The 17,166-nt window shown below is 47.0% G+C and overlaps 1 protein-coding gene across 2 annotated transcripts in view; it reads left to right on the top strand.

Moving 5' to 3' along the window:
* Positions 1 to 17,166, top strand: part of atf7ip (activating transcription factor 7 interacting protein) — a 44,029-nt gene that overhangs the window by 15,741 nt on the left and 11,122 nt on the right. Inside the window, exons 2-10 of one of the 2 annotated variants that reach the window (XM_052084275.1) lie at positions 1,205 to 1,702; positions 1,788 to 2,154; positions 5,621 to 5,799; positions 5,976 to 6,113; positions 6,761 to 6,832; positions 6,927 to 7,021; positions 7,584 to 7,631; positions 8,522 to 8,589; positions 15,956 to 16,597. In XM_052084275.1, coding sequence (XP_051940235.1) covers positions 1,211 to 1,702; positions 1,788 to 2,154; positions 5,621 to 5,799; positions 5,976 to 6,113; positions 6,761 to 6,832; positions 6,927 to 7,021; positions 7,584 to 7,631; positions 8,522 to 8,589; positions 15,956 to 16,597 — 2,101 coding nt within the window. In that variant the 5' untranslated portion in view covers positions 1,205 to 1,210. The remainder of the gene's footprint in view (positions 1 to 1,204; positions 1,703 to 1,787; positions 2,155 to 5,620; positions 5,800 to 5,975; positions 6,114 to 6,760; positions 6,833 to 6,926; positions 7,022 to 7,583; positions 7,632 to 8,521; positions 8,590 to 15,955; positions 16,598 to 17,166) is intronic. The other variant, XM_052084276.1, reaches the window with a different exon arrangement.

The raw sequence follows: 17,166 nt of genomic DNA on the forward strand, positions 1-17,166 counted from the left end.
CATCACTCCTGACTTGTTTATGCTATATTTCATACATTGCTGGGGCTCACCTTGATCTTTTAGTTTTGAGCCACTGCAAGAATACTTTGTGTCATGAATGAACATTGATGTGCGTCTGCACCAGTATCTCATCTGACAATCAGTAATATTCGGTGAGAATTTGACATTTCTCACACCCAAATAGTAAGGCCCTTTCAGTTCGAGTCTTGTAGGTCAGCAATACAACAAAGCGAACCGACATAAGTAGAGTCACAAATATTATTATGTGGTTTGAAATCAGCTTTCCATCGGCTCTGTTTTACACGAAGCTCTGTTTGTTTTAATGGGTTGTTAGTATGTGGTTGCTATAGTGACCCAATATTTTGCCAGCAACTTCGATTGTGTTTTGTATTTATCTGGCCGAAAAATGTGTTTGTTTTTTTAAATCTGCATTTCCAGTGAATGTTTTTCCTTTATAAACATACATCACTTTAAAATCTCAGATGGAGCCTTTGTATGCACATTAAAGGCACATATAATGAATGCTGTTAAAGAATCAAAAGGTGCTCCGAAGATAAAATGCGCGCAACACTTTATACTACGGAAAGTCTTCCATGTTTTGCATAACCTCTGTACCACTGTGGGAGACTGGCCTGAATTCATATGCTCTGATAGGCTGAGGATTGAACCAATAGAAAAGTGGGGGGATGGGAGGAAGGTTAGGTTGCTGCTGCTTGTTGTAAGCTTCAGTGCCATTTGTGTTCGTCAGATAATGGGTCAAAGGTATACAGACTTCAAAAATGTTACCAAAATTTGTATTTTGAGTTGGAAGGATTTAATGAGAGAGGCTGTTTCTGGCTCACTGAGATCCACCTTAACTGTGGCCCTGTTCCATCGAAAATACATAGCTGTGTATCTGTGAAGAGATTGTTCTTTATATTAGAATCTTTGAGAGAATTGTTGGAGGCAATAAGAAAAGGGAAAAAAAAACTATGGGGTGGCATGTAGATCCCAGAAAGAACTTTCTGGAAAAATACAACTGTGGCATTACTAGGGCTCTTGAGGGCCCTCTAGTGTTTCTTTTCAGAACCTACAGCCAATATATTCCAATGCAGATAACCACAGACTATGAAGTCGGAAAGACCATGCAGTAACCTTCCGATTAACCACGTGGTCTTTCTAAAAGGCCCCTCATGGCCTCTAATATCTCCTTGTCACTCCACAGGCAGCAATGGAAGTTGTTGTGACGGAGGAGAAGAAGAAGATATTCCGTGCTCGGAAAACCATGAAGATCAGTGATCGGCAACAACTGGAAGCTCTTCACACCACTCTGTTGGCAGCAGCATCCGAACCGTCTCCGCCACCACCTCTAATGAACGGTTCACACAGAGAGGATGGACAAAAGGACGCGGAGCAAAACAGCCACCAGGACTCAAACTCACCCATCGCTACATCCCCTGCCTCTATGACCTCCCTGAGCTCTCCTGCACCATTCCTCTCACTCAATCTGTCCCCCTCGCCCGTACCCTCGCAAAGTCCAAAAGAGAAGGACGAATCTCTTTCAGGACCTTCGTCACCATTCCATGCTATAAACTTTGAACAGAAAAAGGAGGAGGAGGAAAAGACTGGCTTGCCGTCACCCTCATTGAAGGAGACCTCTGAACCAGCAGCACAGGAATCCAAAGAGCATCAGGAGGGCGCTCAGGTGTTGGAAAAGCCCGAGGTAATTTCCTGGGTGAATGTTGAACTGCATCTCGTGATTGAAGTTTATGTATGAATAATTAATGAAATATTTTATCTTCTTTTAGGAGGACCAAACTATAGTCGAAGACAATGCTAATGATGATAAGGACACCGCTAAAGAATCAGTTTCTTTGCCTCCAGTATCTAATGGCACAGTCCCAATGGAAACGGACGCCTCCAAGGCCCAGGACACAGCCCAAATAAAGTCTCCTAGTTCCGATTCCTCCATTCCTTCACCCTCTTCCTCCGCGGATGTTAAACGGGAAAAGGATGTAGAGGAAGGGACGAGCAAAAATCAGTCTATGAAAGGCTTACTAAAACAAGACAAGATGGAGGTTACCATCGTTAAAGTGGAGGCCAAAAAAGAAAAAATGGACAGTGAGTCGACTTCGAATCCATCTCGCCCATCTTCCACTCCACCGTCTAATGCAGGTAAGAGGCACTGGCAATCACTTCATATAGTTGAGAAGGTAGCTTCACTTTATTCGCATCAAGCTCCGCGCCACACAGAGGTTGGTATGAGGCTGATGACCAGGAAACAGGACTTAATTACTTTGAATCTTTGCATTTTGTCTGAAATGGAACGATGAGGTGGCGTTTGCTTTAGCCCATTATGAACTACTTGTGGAAATCTCCTTGGTTTCCTCTTGTAAAAGTTAATGTGTGTAAGTGGCTGAGGGTGATTTTGAAAAAGGTTTGGCACTCACATGTACAATGCAGCGGCAGTGTTCAGGATACCGCAAGCTAATGCCAGACATTGACAATGCTATTTATTCAAAATGATGAAATATTATTACTTTAACACTGTGACCTCATGTAATGTGGATTGATTAGTAACCATTGCAGGGATTAGCTTGCCTCTTGCCTTAAGTCAGTTGGGGATAGGCTCCTGATTTCCTACAAATCAGAATCTCAGACCTGCCAAGATGGATTGTTTTGCATTTCATATTACAAATGGGCATTATTTGCTCTCAAATTACTCAGGTATGATTTGTCATCAGAAAAACTGAGCACCAAAGCATGCGAGGCCTGCGACCTAAATTGTGGATGTGCAGCATTCATGTCTGCACATGAATGCCCCCCCACCCCCCCAAAAAAATAATTTTGACAAATCACTGATGTGGGATCATTACTGCCTATTTTGAACATCTGTCTGAATCACAGCAGCATGGATCGGCATGTTTGTTGAGCTTTCATTGGCCAAATCTTATTTCTTTATTTGCATCCCAGATCCTTGCTCCACTGTTTACATGTAAGTTCCCCTGCCAGCGATCCCTCCGAGAATTCGAAGGGAGAACAGAGCAGCAAGGAGAGACACATGCTTGGAGATGTGAAACATTCGCTCCTTGATGTCATCATTTCATGGAGGCTTCAAGGAGTTTGGAATGTGCCACAAATCAGTGGTCTCCTTGGCTGAATCATTACTATCATATCACAATATCACATATTCGCTTTGTTCAAGGGGAATTCAATTCAATTCAATTATGAATTGCCTATTACCTAACCTTTTATTCGTCTCGCAATGGAGAAATTCCCAATTGACACCAGCAAAGTTATGAAAGGAAGACAGGAGAACAAAAAGTATAAGAGCTGCTGTAGGGGCAGCCAGTATCGCGGCGCCATCTTGAAGTCAAAATAGCATCAGAACAAAATAATACAACACAACACATAAGACACAGACAGTCATTCAATCTTAACCACTCTTCTGCATACTCTTGGTTACTTGAAACAGTCGCAGATGAAATCGGAGAGGATCAAAGTGGCCTTTCACCAGTGGATCAGGGAATAGATATGTTTACAGTGTTGATATGTTAGGGTGGCACGATGGTCGACTGGTTCGCCTGTCAGCCTCACAGTGCAGAGGTGCAGGATTGATGCTCTGACCTACCTGTGCGCAATTTTCATATTCTCCACGTGCCTGCGTGGGTTTTTTCCGGGTACACCGGTTTCCTCCCACATTTCCAAAACATGAATGGCAGGTTAATGGAGCACACTATAAATTGTTCCTAGGTGTGAGTGTGAGCGCGGATGGTTGTTTGTCTGTGTGTGCCCTGCAATCGGCTGGAAACCATTTCAGGGTGTCCCCTACCTATTGCCTGCTGAGATCGGCTCCAGCCCACCCCGCGGCCCTTGTGAGGATAAAGCGGAGGCGAAAATGGATGGTTGGATGTTGATATGCTGCTTATATATTACGTGGAATGCAAAAACAGTGAATGACCTGCGCGGCAAAACATTTTCTTTGTAGGACCATTGGATTTGACAAAATTGCATCCTAATTGTGGTTAAGTGTAAAATAGTAATTTCAGTACAGTATTAAATACTGCCCAAACTAAAAGTTACTCTGCAAGGAATGGCAAACCCAAATTAATTCATTTTACACCCTGCTCCACGAGGGGCTTAAAACCCTCCCGCAAAGGAAACATCAATAGCTCCTCGATTATTGCTCCTCAAACATCCTCAACTAACCTTTCATAAAATTGAGATATGCCTTAATATAGTGGCGTGAGAGCAACTTTCGGGTCATGGTCAAACCATTGAGTGTCTTTATTCGCTCACATTGCAGCCATGACGAATGTGATCCAGAGATGGATGTCTCAAATGTTCCTGCTGAAATCAGACTGCCTGGAAGTTAGAAAGGTGCCGCTCCTTGTTTAGCATTAGAGATGTACTCCAGTAAACTGCTGAAAGCTAATACATTCAAAACCAAACCGAACAGCCTCACTGACTTCTTCTTTTTCCTCCACTATTGTATGACATCAAGATTTTTTGAAGAAGTCTCGCGATAGTGGGATTACATCCAATGCAGCAAATGCTTTGATGTAAAATTTTTGTTCTGACTTCTGTCCAATTATTAAAGAAAATGTCAACCAGCTCACTTGATAGCATTTGGATTGTTAAAAAAAGAAACCTCTTTAACTGCCTAGTTGTTTGATGTGTAACACTTCATTACCAAAACCAAGGACACCCTTCAAATGCATCGTCGGGAATGAACAAATACTTATTTCATATACAAATTACAGAAGACAAAATTATTTCATGAGATGCGAACAGCACAACTCTCGTGAAAATGCTTTTGTAAATCGTTGATATTTGAATGATTTGTTTTTCCGTGTAACTCATCAAATAGAAGTGGAATGTTAATGAGCAAAGTATGTTTTCTTTTGCAAGTATGTTTGTTTGTTTATAAAGATGTAGGAAAGTACTCCAGTGGACTGTGTTAATGGAATACTTATGCTGTCTTTGCTTTGACCCCAGTCCAGATCATCCTGCCATAGAAAATTAGGCAGTAAAAAAGTACAAACAACCTAGTTATCAGAGTTAAGGTGATAAAGTCTTAACATTAACATTAAATATTGTAATAAATCAGAACTAAGTTTATAAATGGAGAAAGGTACTGCAATATCCATTATGAATACAAGAGAAAATTGACAAGAGTGCAAGGGTGTGCATGTATAAAATCCCGATACAAACCAAAAGTTGTAAAAATATCAGGATTAAGGGTAAAGTATGAGCCTCAATGGAGACTTCTTTCTTCCAGCTTTCTTTCTTTTCTGATTGATATAAAAATGATGTATTTATATACAAACGCATAACATGGGATAGGACTAGATACGTTTTTTTACTTCTTCCTACTCCCTTGAACATAATAATTGTGTTGAATGATGACTGATTTCTCTTTCCTTTTTACTATATTACTTACCTTACTTTCTGTCAAATTATTACTGTACAGTATATGTTTTATGTTCAATAAACCAACAAAACGAAAATGGGTGTTGTTGTCTGTGTTGGTAAATTTCAACTGAGATTGTTTTGAGTGTGGTAGATCATGTGTCGAAAACACGACATGATTGCGTAAACTCCATACTGAATCTTCATCATGTCTTTGTTTCTCAAACAGTGTCGGAGGACAAGAATTGTACTTCTGGAATCAAGCGCACTTTATCAGAGGGCTGTGACAATGGCGAGCAGACTATAAAACGGGATGGGAAGAGACCGAAGATGGATCAAGGAGAATTGGAGGCACAGCTGGAACTCAAAATCACTGCAAAGGCTGGCAGTCATCACAAGCTTGAGAAGGTAAGCGTACAATTCTATCGCTTTTCCAATTTGGTTGGGGGGTACACGAGGAATGATGCAATCACTTCTGTCAGTATTTGGAGCTGGTGTGCCGAGCTTTCGAGAGCATCACAACGTACTACCTTTCAATGTAAGCTGCTTTTCTGAACTGATGTATCTGCTTTACACTTTCTTAGATTGTGCAGAAGTTAGTGTGTGAACGGTTGAGGGACCTTGAGATGACCATTCTTGAGAAAGGTTTCCAGGAGTTGAAGGGCAGAGTTGACAAGATCGACTGTACCACAAAGCACCAAGTGGTCATTCACACTCTCCAAGTAAGTTCAAGATAATGGATTGATATAAACCAGTGGCTCTCAATTGTTGTCACCCTGGAACTTGCACCCCCCACCTCCCCTGCATCCCCGCCCCCCCCAAAAAAAGTTCTTTCAAAGACTCTGAAAACATGTTAGATTGGACATGTTCGAAGTACAATTATGAGCACATTAAGTAAAGGTGCATTTGTGTGTTAAAATGAACAAAGTAAAATTCCATTTCAACATTTCTCAGCTCTTTAGTAAAATACAATATGAATAGCTTCCCTGCGCTGTAGAAAATCAACAATGTAGGCAAGTGTAACAGTGACTGAACAGTCTAAACAATTATGCAAGGGTTTCCCAACATTTATTTAGCCACGGCACATATTTTATATTAGAAGAAAAATCTCATTGCACACCACGAATCAAAAATGTCACAAGAAATGGTCAACATGTTAATTATGTACATTCTATCGTCGAGTGGAAGCACATGTATTTGTTTTGCCTCCTAGGATATGTTGCTGGCATAGACAAAGAAATGGTATTTGCTGCAGATAAATCATTTTCTGACCAGTCAAATGAAATTGGATTCTGCACATGTACAGAAAATTTGTAATATGAACGCATGTAATTTTTGCAAATATTAAGCTTCTCTTCCTATTGCCCAGGCCAAGATAGCCCGACTGTCAAAGAAGTTTGGAGAAGCCAATCAGGCATCAGAGAACAAAAGGAAACAGGAGGTAAGCGATAGCTTTGATACTCGAACCTTTGCCCTGTTAAGCGAGTGACGAGCTGGGGAAGTATTCACACTGTATGCCGTCTTACTTTCTGTAGTCACTTGCTGCTTCTACTTCTATTGCTGCTGCTGCTGCTGCTGTTACTACTGCCGCCAAGACAGCATCTGTTGCTAACACACCTCAAGTTCAACGGTAAAGTGTCTATACAGTGAATAATACCCTGACAGCTATTTAGATTTTTTTCTAATTTAGGTCATTGGTATAGCAATTAAGTTTTGAAATACCGGCACTTTTCCCCCCCATGAACTTTGCATCAATGACAAAATAAATCATAGATTTAACTACACAAATTTTAAATAGTGGAGCAAACAATAGCGTTTGCTTATGTGAAAAAGAAAAAGAAAAAAAAGACCCTTGTACGAACGTGACAATACCGGACTGAGCTGTTCACTGTGCGAATAGTTGACATTGTCCCGGGTTGCTATCTGTAAATTACTGAGCTGTACGCAAATGGGCAGTCCAAAGAATCCTTTCTTCCACCAAATCCGTATCATTCAATGCCCCATGTCTTCAGTTTATCAGGATCAGCTTGAATGTAAACATTTCCTCAGACTGATTTGGACACATATGTCCAGGTCTGTATTTGACACCTGCTGTCCTGGTCCTGAGTCTTGTGACGTTCTATAATATCACGCCTGAGCCTTTCTCCGGGCCGTGCAGAGTGTAGTTAAAACTGCACCTCTCCTTCCAACAGCGTGCTCCGTCGGCAGGCAGTAGAGCCGCAGCCCGAGACGGCCAGACGGCAAGTGGCGCTCAATGACGGGAAGACTCCTGCACACTATGGCAAGAAGGAGAAGGGAACAGAAGAAAAAGGGCAGAGAGAGGAAAAAGAAATGCCACACAACACTACCATGGCATATTATCTGGCCGAATGCAGTGAAGGGAGATGCAAAGCAGACATTAAACTCCGTCCACTGCCTGCCCACTTGGAGAAAGTTTTGTACCGCAACTCCCAAAGAAACATGGGCGCTCGCCGGCCTGACCGTTACGCCTCTTACCTATTTCGATACTTCGTCCCTTATGACACTTATTTCAGATGGGTGAAAAAGGTCAACTACGTGGGCATATTTGGACAGCAGGCGCTGCCCAAGAACTTAAGGAGGACTATGAGGACATATATTGAGCGAAGATTCCCAGGCCTGCCCAATGGCTGCTGGGGAGAGATTCGTGACGTTATTAATGACATACTGTTCGTGAAGAGGAGATGCGATTTCTTCCAAAAATTTGACCAAAGAAATGGCTTTGTATTTCAACAGGCCTGAGTTATAGGAACAGAAGCATACTGGGACAATTGTCAGTGTGGCAAATACGGTTGTGTCATCGGACTAGATAATCAGCAAATGTTCGTAAAAACCATTTCATATTTAAAGGATTCAGAATCTTTGCTGATTCATATATAATGTTTGTGTAACTGTCAGCACACTTGAAAAGATGAAACTGACATGCCGACTAAGAGTGACAACAATGGTGTTTGCTTTAGTTTTAAGAATGAAGCTGCTGAATCAAGTTTTTCAAAGATGGCTGAATAAAGACCAATAAAATAAACCATAGCGTGGTCAGTTGTTCCCGATGTGGGCAGCTTGGACTCCTTGAGGCCTATCAAGTCTCTAAGCCTAAAATCTTTCTAAACAGGCCAGTCCGGGCACCCATCGAGGTGAAGCAGATCCCAACTACAGCTGTTACTTTACCTCACACTGCTGGTGAGTTGCACCGTTCCCCTTCTTTTCTCAATAATTACTCAAAGAACAAATATCCTTTGGAAAAATAACGTGTTTACACGTTCCACTCAATAAATTAGGTTATTGTAGAATTAAATAGATTTGCTTCAGTTGTTACCGTTATTCAAAAAGTGAAAACTCCTATTTTAACAAATACTCGAGATTACTTTTCAGAAGGCCAATTCTGATCTGATTTCTGGAGCAACCCACTTTACAAGTGAGCGAAAGTATCGGAACAGATATTGTTCAATTAAAATTTGAAGTAAGTAACATTTTCTATTTGGTGATATAAACCTTCCTAGCAATGACTCCTCCTTGCGGGTCCTGGCCTTGCCGTGGCAAGGAGGCTTTTGTGTTCCAATGATTCGGAGAGCGTTACCGTCTGGAGCTTGCTCCAGGTAGGGTCTCCCTTGGCGGGCCGGTCTTCAGGGAGGTTCCAGACTAACAAGGTCCCAACGGTGTGTCGGTACGCCGCTGAGATGGCAGCCCCATCATCAGACTATCCTGCACAGGGCCAACAATCCACTCAGGAGAAATTAATTGTTATAAAACCGACCAGAAGAAACCAGACTGCCCAAACCGAGACAAGACATAGGAACGCCCCCGACCAACGAGTACGGATTGACCTACGCCTGAAGACGCGCATTGCCACATGGAACGTCCGAACGCTTCTTCGGGCTGGAGCTCCTTTACAGCTGTCCTTGGAGCTCTCCCGCTACAAAATCACCATGGCGGGTCTGTGTGAATCAAGTTGGCAAGGCAGCCGCGAAATTACAGCAGGAGAACACAGCTTCATATGGAGTGGCCCTGAAATCCGGACGGGCCTCCATGGAGTTGCGCTGGCCATGTCCAAACATACACGGCAATCACTTATCAGCTGGATCCCAATTAACGATCGACTCCTGTCTGCACGGTTCCTCCACCGACATGGCAAGATGACAGTCATCGTTGCTTATGCCCCCACGGAACTTGCCGATGATACAGTGAAGGACACATTCTTCGACCAACTCCATCAGGTCATTAGCCAAACCCCACCACATGACATCATCATCATCCTCACTGACGCCAATGCAACCTTCTCTTCTTCCTCCAGAGAAGGACCATCTCACCAAACCCCCACACAACCCATTGGCACCACCTTTGTTGATAACACCACAAATGATAACGGCAAACGTCTGCTTCTCCTCTGCCATTCAAATAACCTCTGTATCACCGACACATGGTTCCCCCGCAAGCAGATCATCACTGGACCTGGTATAGCCCTGATGGAAGAACCCGGAAGGCGATAGACAATATCATCATCTCCCGCCGCTGGCGATCCTCCGTCACCAACTGCAGGGTCTTCAGAGGTGCACAGTTGGTCAACACTGACCACCGCCTGTTGGTTGCCCAGCTAAGACTTAAAATACGACCAGACCCATCTATCAGGCCACAACCACGCTTAATGTCTTCCAGACTCTGCGACCCCACCACTGCCTCCGCATATCGCCGCTCCATCACCAACGCCTTCACCGCTCTGGCCGTTGATGACATCGCAGACTGGGAGACTTTCAAATTAAAGGTCAACCAGTCTGCCCAAGATGTATTGTGAAGATCAAGATCTCTTCCCAAACAACCATGGATCTCACAGCTGACCCTCGACATCATTGACCGCCGCCGTGCTGCTCGTCTGCGCTGTGATATCACAGAGTACCCGAGGCTCAATGCAGCACGGAATGCGGCAATTGCAACTGACAGGGAGAGATACTGGGGAGAAGAGGCCGAACGCATGGAATCAGCAGCACAGCGCAACGACCTTAGACAGGTCTTTCAAATGCTGCGCCAAGCCCGCATCGGACCACACATCAAGACCGCCTTCATGAAGGATGCCAGTGGAAATCGCATCACCACTGAAATAGACTGCCTTTAACTCTGGAAAGAGCACTTCAGCAACCTCCTTCATCACCCTCCAGTTCCCACCGACCCCTGTCTTGTTACTGCTGCCAACTCTACCACCCCCAACCCCAACTGCAAAACTGACCCAGTCACAATCGACGAGGTCAGAGCAGCAATAAAATCACTAAAAAATCACAAGGCCCCTGGAATCTGTGCCATCACTGCAGAGCTGCTCAAAGAAGGTGGTGACTCCATGGCCCAGTGGCTCACCCACATCATTAACCATGTGTGGGTGGGAGAACAGCCCCCCACAGACTGGACCCGAGGCATCATCCTGCCATTCTTGAAGCGGAAAGGCGACAAGCAACTCTGCAACAACTACAGAGGCATCTCACTGCTCTCCATACCCGCAAAACTGTTCACCCGGATCCTTCTCACCCGCACCCTTCCCGCCATTCGAAGCCATCGCTGCCCCCAAGAAGCTGGCTTCATGCCCAACCGGTCCACCATAAATCACATCTCAGCAGTTAGACTCATTGTTGAGAAGGTTAGAGAGTTTCAGAAGGACCAACATCTTTTTATAGCCTTCATAGATCTCAAAGCTGCCTTTGATACAGTCGACCACCTCTCCCTTTGGAACATTCTGAAATACCTTGGAGTGCCACCCAAAATAACCACATTGTTCCAGCGACTCTACAACAACTCAGAGAGCTGTGTTTGTGTGAATGGGAAGGACTCAGAGTGGTTCCCCATTAACAGCGGGGTCAGACAGGTCTGCGTGGCCGCTCCTGACCTATTTAACTGTGTCATTGACCACCTTATGATCCGAGTCCGGGAGCAAGTCTCAGGCGTGTCGCTCGGCAACTTCCACCTGACCGACCTTGAATACGCTGATGACACCACCCTGTTCAGCAACTCCCTCCAACACCTCAGCAGTGCTCTCTCCATATACCAAACAGAAGCAGCAAAGCTGGGCCTCCAAGTAAGCTGGCAGAAAACCAAACTTATGTATATCGGTGACGGACCCAACCCCTCCCCCCTGATCTTTGGCACAGACGAAGTGCAATTTGTCAATTCCATCATCTACCTGGGCTCCACTATTACCAGCAGCGGCGATCTCAAGCCAGAAATTGACCGCAGACGCGCCCTCGCGGCCGCCCTTAAATTCCAACCTTCGACCTCATCGTGGTGGGGGGGGGGGGGGTGAACGGGTAATCTACCCGGCCAACAGAAGGCTCTGGTAGAAGCAGGGCTGGGGACCCGGCTTCTCAATAAATTCCCACGAAACTTCTTCATGACTTCACGACAGACTGCAATTACGACTCGAGCTACGGCGTCCGCGGGAACCGACGCGCCTGCCCTCAGCTCAACGGGGCGGGTGATAAATGTGCAAGTCGGGCACCACTATCCCCTCCAACATCACCTCCTCTGACGCCGTGAGCGCCTCAAAATTGCTTGCTGGAACGTCCGGACTCTCCGCGACGAAGGGACCCAAGCCCTCACCATGAGGTCACTTCACAACTATGGTGTCAGTGTGGCATGCCTCTCTGAAGTACACCTCCCTGATGCCGGGTAGCGAGAGCTGAAGGTCCCTGGTGTCAATGTGGTCTACAACCTCTACCATAGTGGAGTGACGGACAACAGCGGCCGGCACGGCGTTGCAATCGCCCTTGCTCCCGAGGCAGAAGGCTGCACTGCTGGGGTGGGAACCCATCTCCCCCCGCCTTGCCAGGGTGCGCTTGAGGGGTGCCATTGCTAACATTTCTGTCGTGGCGGTATATGCGCCCACGCTGAACGCTGATGACGTGGACAAGGAGCAGTTCTATCATAAGCTCCAGACGACTGTCGATGGCATCCCCTCCAATGACATCTTGGTGATCGCAGGAGACAACGAGTGCTGGGGCGTTTTGCTCTGGGAAGACGCTGCGACAATGGCGAACGGCTCATTAACTTTGCCACCTCAAATCGCCTAGTCGTGATGAATACACGCTTCCAACACCCCCAACATCAGTCACCTGGTACTCGAACGATGGGCGGACGACTAACCAGATTGACTACATACTGGTTCGGTCACGTTGGGCGAGTTCAGCCCTCGACGCACGGGCGTACCGTGGAGCAGACACGGGAGGCAAGAGCGGCTCCGACCACGTGCTTGTGCGTGCTACCCTTCGCATCAGACTTAAAGTTAATCGCCCTTCAAAACGCACCACGCGGATTGATGTCGCGAAATTGAAGCTGGATGGAGGGAAGAATTTTCAAGTGGAGATCCAAAACCGCTTCGCTCAACTACAACCGGCTTCCAATGAGCCAGAGCAGGAGTGGCGGGAACTCAAATCTACCATCATTGCAGCTGCACCCTCACACTTCATCTCCACCAAACGCCAGAACCGTGACTGGATCACTGCAAACAATCTGGCCCTTGCAGAACGATCCAGGCTTGCGCGAGTAACGGGAGCAGCCAACTTCCGCGAACTACGGCAACTTACCACTCGGGCGATTCGGGCAGATCGAAATGCCTATTGGTGCGACTTTGCCGAAGAAACTGAGAGGGCCGCCGCTGCGGGAAATACCCGCAAGCTTTATCAGCTGGTAAAGAAGGCGAGCAGGAAATCCGCTGGAGTCAGCGAAACAATCTGTGTGTTTGTTTGAAAGTGAACGGTTCTGTGATAACCTCCCTAGAGGAACGGCTGCAACGTTGGCGCGAACACTTCGAAGTCCTACTCAATCACCCACCACCAGTGTTGGCGCCTTTGCTTCCTGCAATTGATGAGGAGTACGACTGCAGCTCGGACCCACCTACGGTAGACGAAATTCGAGGCGTCCTGCTTCAGCTCAGGAATAATAAAGCCCCAGGTGAAGACGGCATCCCGGCGGAAGTTTACAAAAGCGACATTGACGTCTTCGCAGCGTGGCTTCATCGCGTCTACAACGCCGTATGGACGTCCGAGACCATCCCGGATGACTGGAGCGAAGCAGTGTTAATACCCCTTTTCAAGAAGGGAGACAAGAAGCTGTGCGCCAACTAAGAGGCCTTCTCGATGTGGCTGCAAAAGCATTCGTCGTCCTTCTGCTGAAACGCTTCCAGATGGCCCGTGACCACCGGACTCGCCCAACTCAGGGTGGCTTTCGCCCCGGAAGGAGATGTGTAGACCAGATTTTTAGCCTGCGTCGCACCTTGGAGCAACGATGGGCCTACCAACAACCAACAGTCGTGTGCTTCATCGACTTTGCCGCAACATTTGATTCAGTTGACCGGGGTGTGTTGTGGATGATCATGAAGGCTGACGGGATCCCTGTGAAACTGCTTCGGCTCATCCAGGGGTACTACCGGTCAACCCGAGTCCGAGTGCGGGCCTACGGCAGCGAATCAGAAACCTTTGAGGTGCGGTCGGGTGTCCGACAAGGCTGCGCGCTCTCGCCAACCTTATTCAACTATGCCATCGACCACATCCTCAACACTGCTCTCCATGGCTTTGAGGGTGTGAGGGTCGGCCGAGATGTCGCAGTGTCGGACCTGGCATACGCAGATGACATCGCTCTACTTGGAAACACGTTCGAGGAAGTTGAAAACGCGCTGATGAAAATCCATCGAACGGCCCTGACCGTTGGAATGCGCATCAACGCCTCGAAGACCAAGATCATGTCCTCCCTCACCAACCCAGCTGACCAACGGTCGCTGTCACTGGAGGGCGTGACCCTGGAAAACGTTGATTCCTTCACATATCTCGGCTGCTCTGTGGTTCCGTCGGGGCAAGGAGAAGCAGAAGTTCGGGGCTGCCAGATCCGCCTTCGTGCGCCTACAACGCCATCTGTGGGGTCGGCGCGAGATCTCGGCAGTGACAAAGGGCCGTGTCTACCAGGCGATCGTGCGGACCATCCTGCTTTATGGCTGTGAGACCTGGCCTATGAGAGTGGCTGACCAGCGCAAGTTGGAAGTCTTTGATAACGATTGCGTCCGCCGTATTCGCCGCCGCCGCCGATCGGACCGGGTCCCCACTGCTGACCTTCGTCGTTGCCTGCACCGTAGCCCCTTACCAGCGTGTCTCCTGCAACGCCGACTCTGTTGGTTCGGGCATGCGGCACGCCACCAGGAGGGCGAGTTGATCAGGGATGTTCTCCTTCCTGCTCCTTTGCCAGCCTGGCGCAAGCGGCGTGGTGGACAAGTCGATGGGCCACCACGATGAAAGAAGACCTCGCGTATCTTTCCGGCCCCTTGGTGGTGGGTCTGAGACGGTGGAACCAGGACTGGCTGAAGCTGTCGGTTGACCTGGCACAGGATCGCCGCGCTTGGGCCGCCATGATCAGGGATGTCGTGCGCGCCAAGGAAGAAGCCGGGTCAACCCGCCCAGGGTGAAGGCCGTTGCAAACAAAAACAACCTCGCGGCCGCGGCAATGCAGTCACTGTGGCGGCCCCTCTGGCGCCACCACTCAGTGTCCCCAAAGACCAAGATGCGCATTTATAACTCAGCAGTTCTTCCCATCCTCCTGTATGGTGCAGAATCCTGGCCATTAAACAAGACCCAGGCCAAGAGGATCGACGGCTTTGACAGCAGGTCACTCAGAACCATCTTGAACATCAGCTGGCACCTCCATGTTTCCAACTCAGACCTCCGAAAACATACCCTTCAGCCCCCTGCATCCCGACTGGCCGCTCAGAGGCGAATCCGTTGGCTTGGTCATCTCCTCCGATTACCCCCGGAACACCCAACTCGTGCCATCTTCTCATTTGATCCAGCGACAGCCGGCTGGAAAAGGCCACGCGGCAGACCCCACACCAGATTGCTTGATGTCATCAGAGAGGATCTCAAACACCAGGGCCTTACCCTGGAGGATGCAGCGGACCTGGCCCATGACCGTGGTCATTGGCGGACCCTGGTGAAGCTGATCGGCTCTACGCACTGCGACGACCCAGCCGAATGAGACTGGGCCTCCGCGTCGCAAGAGCATTATTATTATTATTATTATTATTATACCAATGACTGAATCAAGACTGTGACCCATTGACTTCACTAAAATGTTGCCTTCTTCATTGGAAATGCTTTTCCAATGGTTTTGATCATGTAACAGCAGAATGAATTCTGAAGTCTACAGAACCATTTTTAGCGTGAAATGCATTCAAACTAATCGTGAGAAACGTCACCATGCAGCGAGATGGTGGCACTGCCAACACAACAAAGGACTTGATGCATGTCACTTCCTGAAGAGGGAGACTGAAATGGAGAAAGCCCCAGAAACAAATAAGAACCTGGAGGCCTGGAAAAGCATTTCAAATGAGGAATGCAACAGTTTCGTGATGTCGGTGGGTCACAGGCTTGATGAAGTTATTGCTAGTAAGGGTTACGACACCAAATATTCAATGTCCATTCCAATACTTATGCTCACTTGTCAAGTCTTGAACAAAAGTTGGTTGCATCTGCTCGAACAGGTTTTACGAGCAGTTTTAACCGTTTGATGGTTGTCTTCTCTTCCTCAGCAAAATCCGGCCCACTCGTTCCAACCCCTGTCTCCACTGCTGCAGCCATGGTTTCACAGGCCCCCATCATAAAATTGATCACCTCTTCCTCCAATGCTGTCTCCACCTTGGCTACTGGCATCACCACTCAGAGTCCGACAGGCACCTTGTTACTGAAGACGGCGCCTGCGGGTGGCGTGATGACTGGACAGCCACTCATCATACAGCTGCCTGTATCAATGACTAATGGCCAGGGGGGAACACTGGTCAACTTCCCCGTGTCCTCTCTGCCTACGGCGGGTGCGCTCACTAAGCCCAAAACCACTGCTTCCACTACTACTTTCATCATCAAGCCTGCTCCTGTCACTACCACAGCTGCAGGTTCTATTCCAACCCCTATCACTGTGCCAGCACTCCAGGCTCCCCCGAGCCAGATGTCTTCGGGCCAGCTCGCACTGAGCCGAGCCGTATACCAAGGCGGCGCCGGGGGGATAACTACACCCAATGCCGGAGTCTCTGTGACCCCAGCCAGGGCTCTGCTTTCTCCTGTTTCTGTCGCCGGAGCCATGTCGACTGCCTCCACATCTACAACATCTGGTCCAGCAGCAACAGGTTCAGCAGCTCCAGGACCTCCACAAGGGACATCTTTGACATCTAAAACAGGTGCAGTACTCTTATTTCTTCCTTCTGGTCTACTTTTTATTCATTTCTATGACTAAAGTTGATTTGCTATGAAAGTAGATTCAGTTCTGTGCTTGGCCATGGAAAGAATTACTGTACCATACTGTCTATTTCTTCACTGAGAAGGAAAAAAACCATCTTTGATTCAGCTGTGCCAACTCATCATTATAACCCACATGGGTATGTGTTTTGTTGGTTTGTTTTTTTAACCACTGTTTGTCACGCCAAAAAATCTTGTGTGAAGATAACTTATTTACAAAGTGGTTTTAATAGTTTGTACCAAAAATTGGGGCTGTCTTTTTATTTTTTTTGGACTTACATTTTTTAAAATTCAATTCAAGACATAATTTTCATTTTTTATAATGGCTGTGATTCATAGCCACTGCACTCTGGCAATGGGGTGCACGAAATTACCAGGTTTGAAAATGATTTTTTACTCCCAAAAATGTTCAGATCAATTACCGTATTTTCCGCACTATTACGCACACCGAAAAGTATTCTATTTTCTTTTATCAAATTTGATGCGTTTGGCAATATAGGGTTAATTAATC

Source organism: Hippocampus zosterae, chromosome 13 (genome assembly GCF_025434085.1).
Source record: "Hippocampus zosterae strain Florida chromosome 13, ASM2543408v3, whole genome shotgun sequence".
NCBI classification, from domain to species: domain Eukaryota; kingdom Metazoa; phylum Chordata; class Actinopteri; order Syngnathiformes; family Syngnathidae; genus Hippocampus; species Hippocampus zosterae.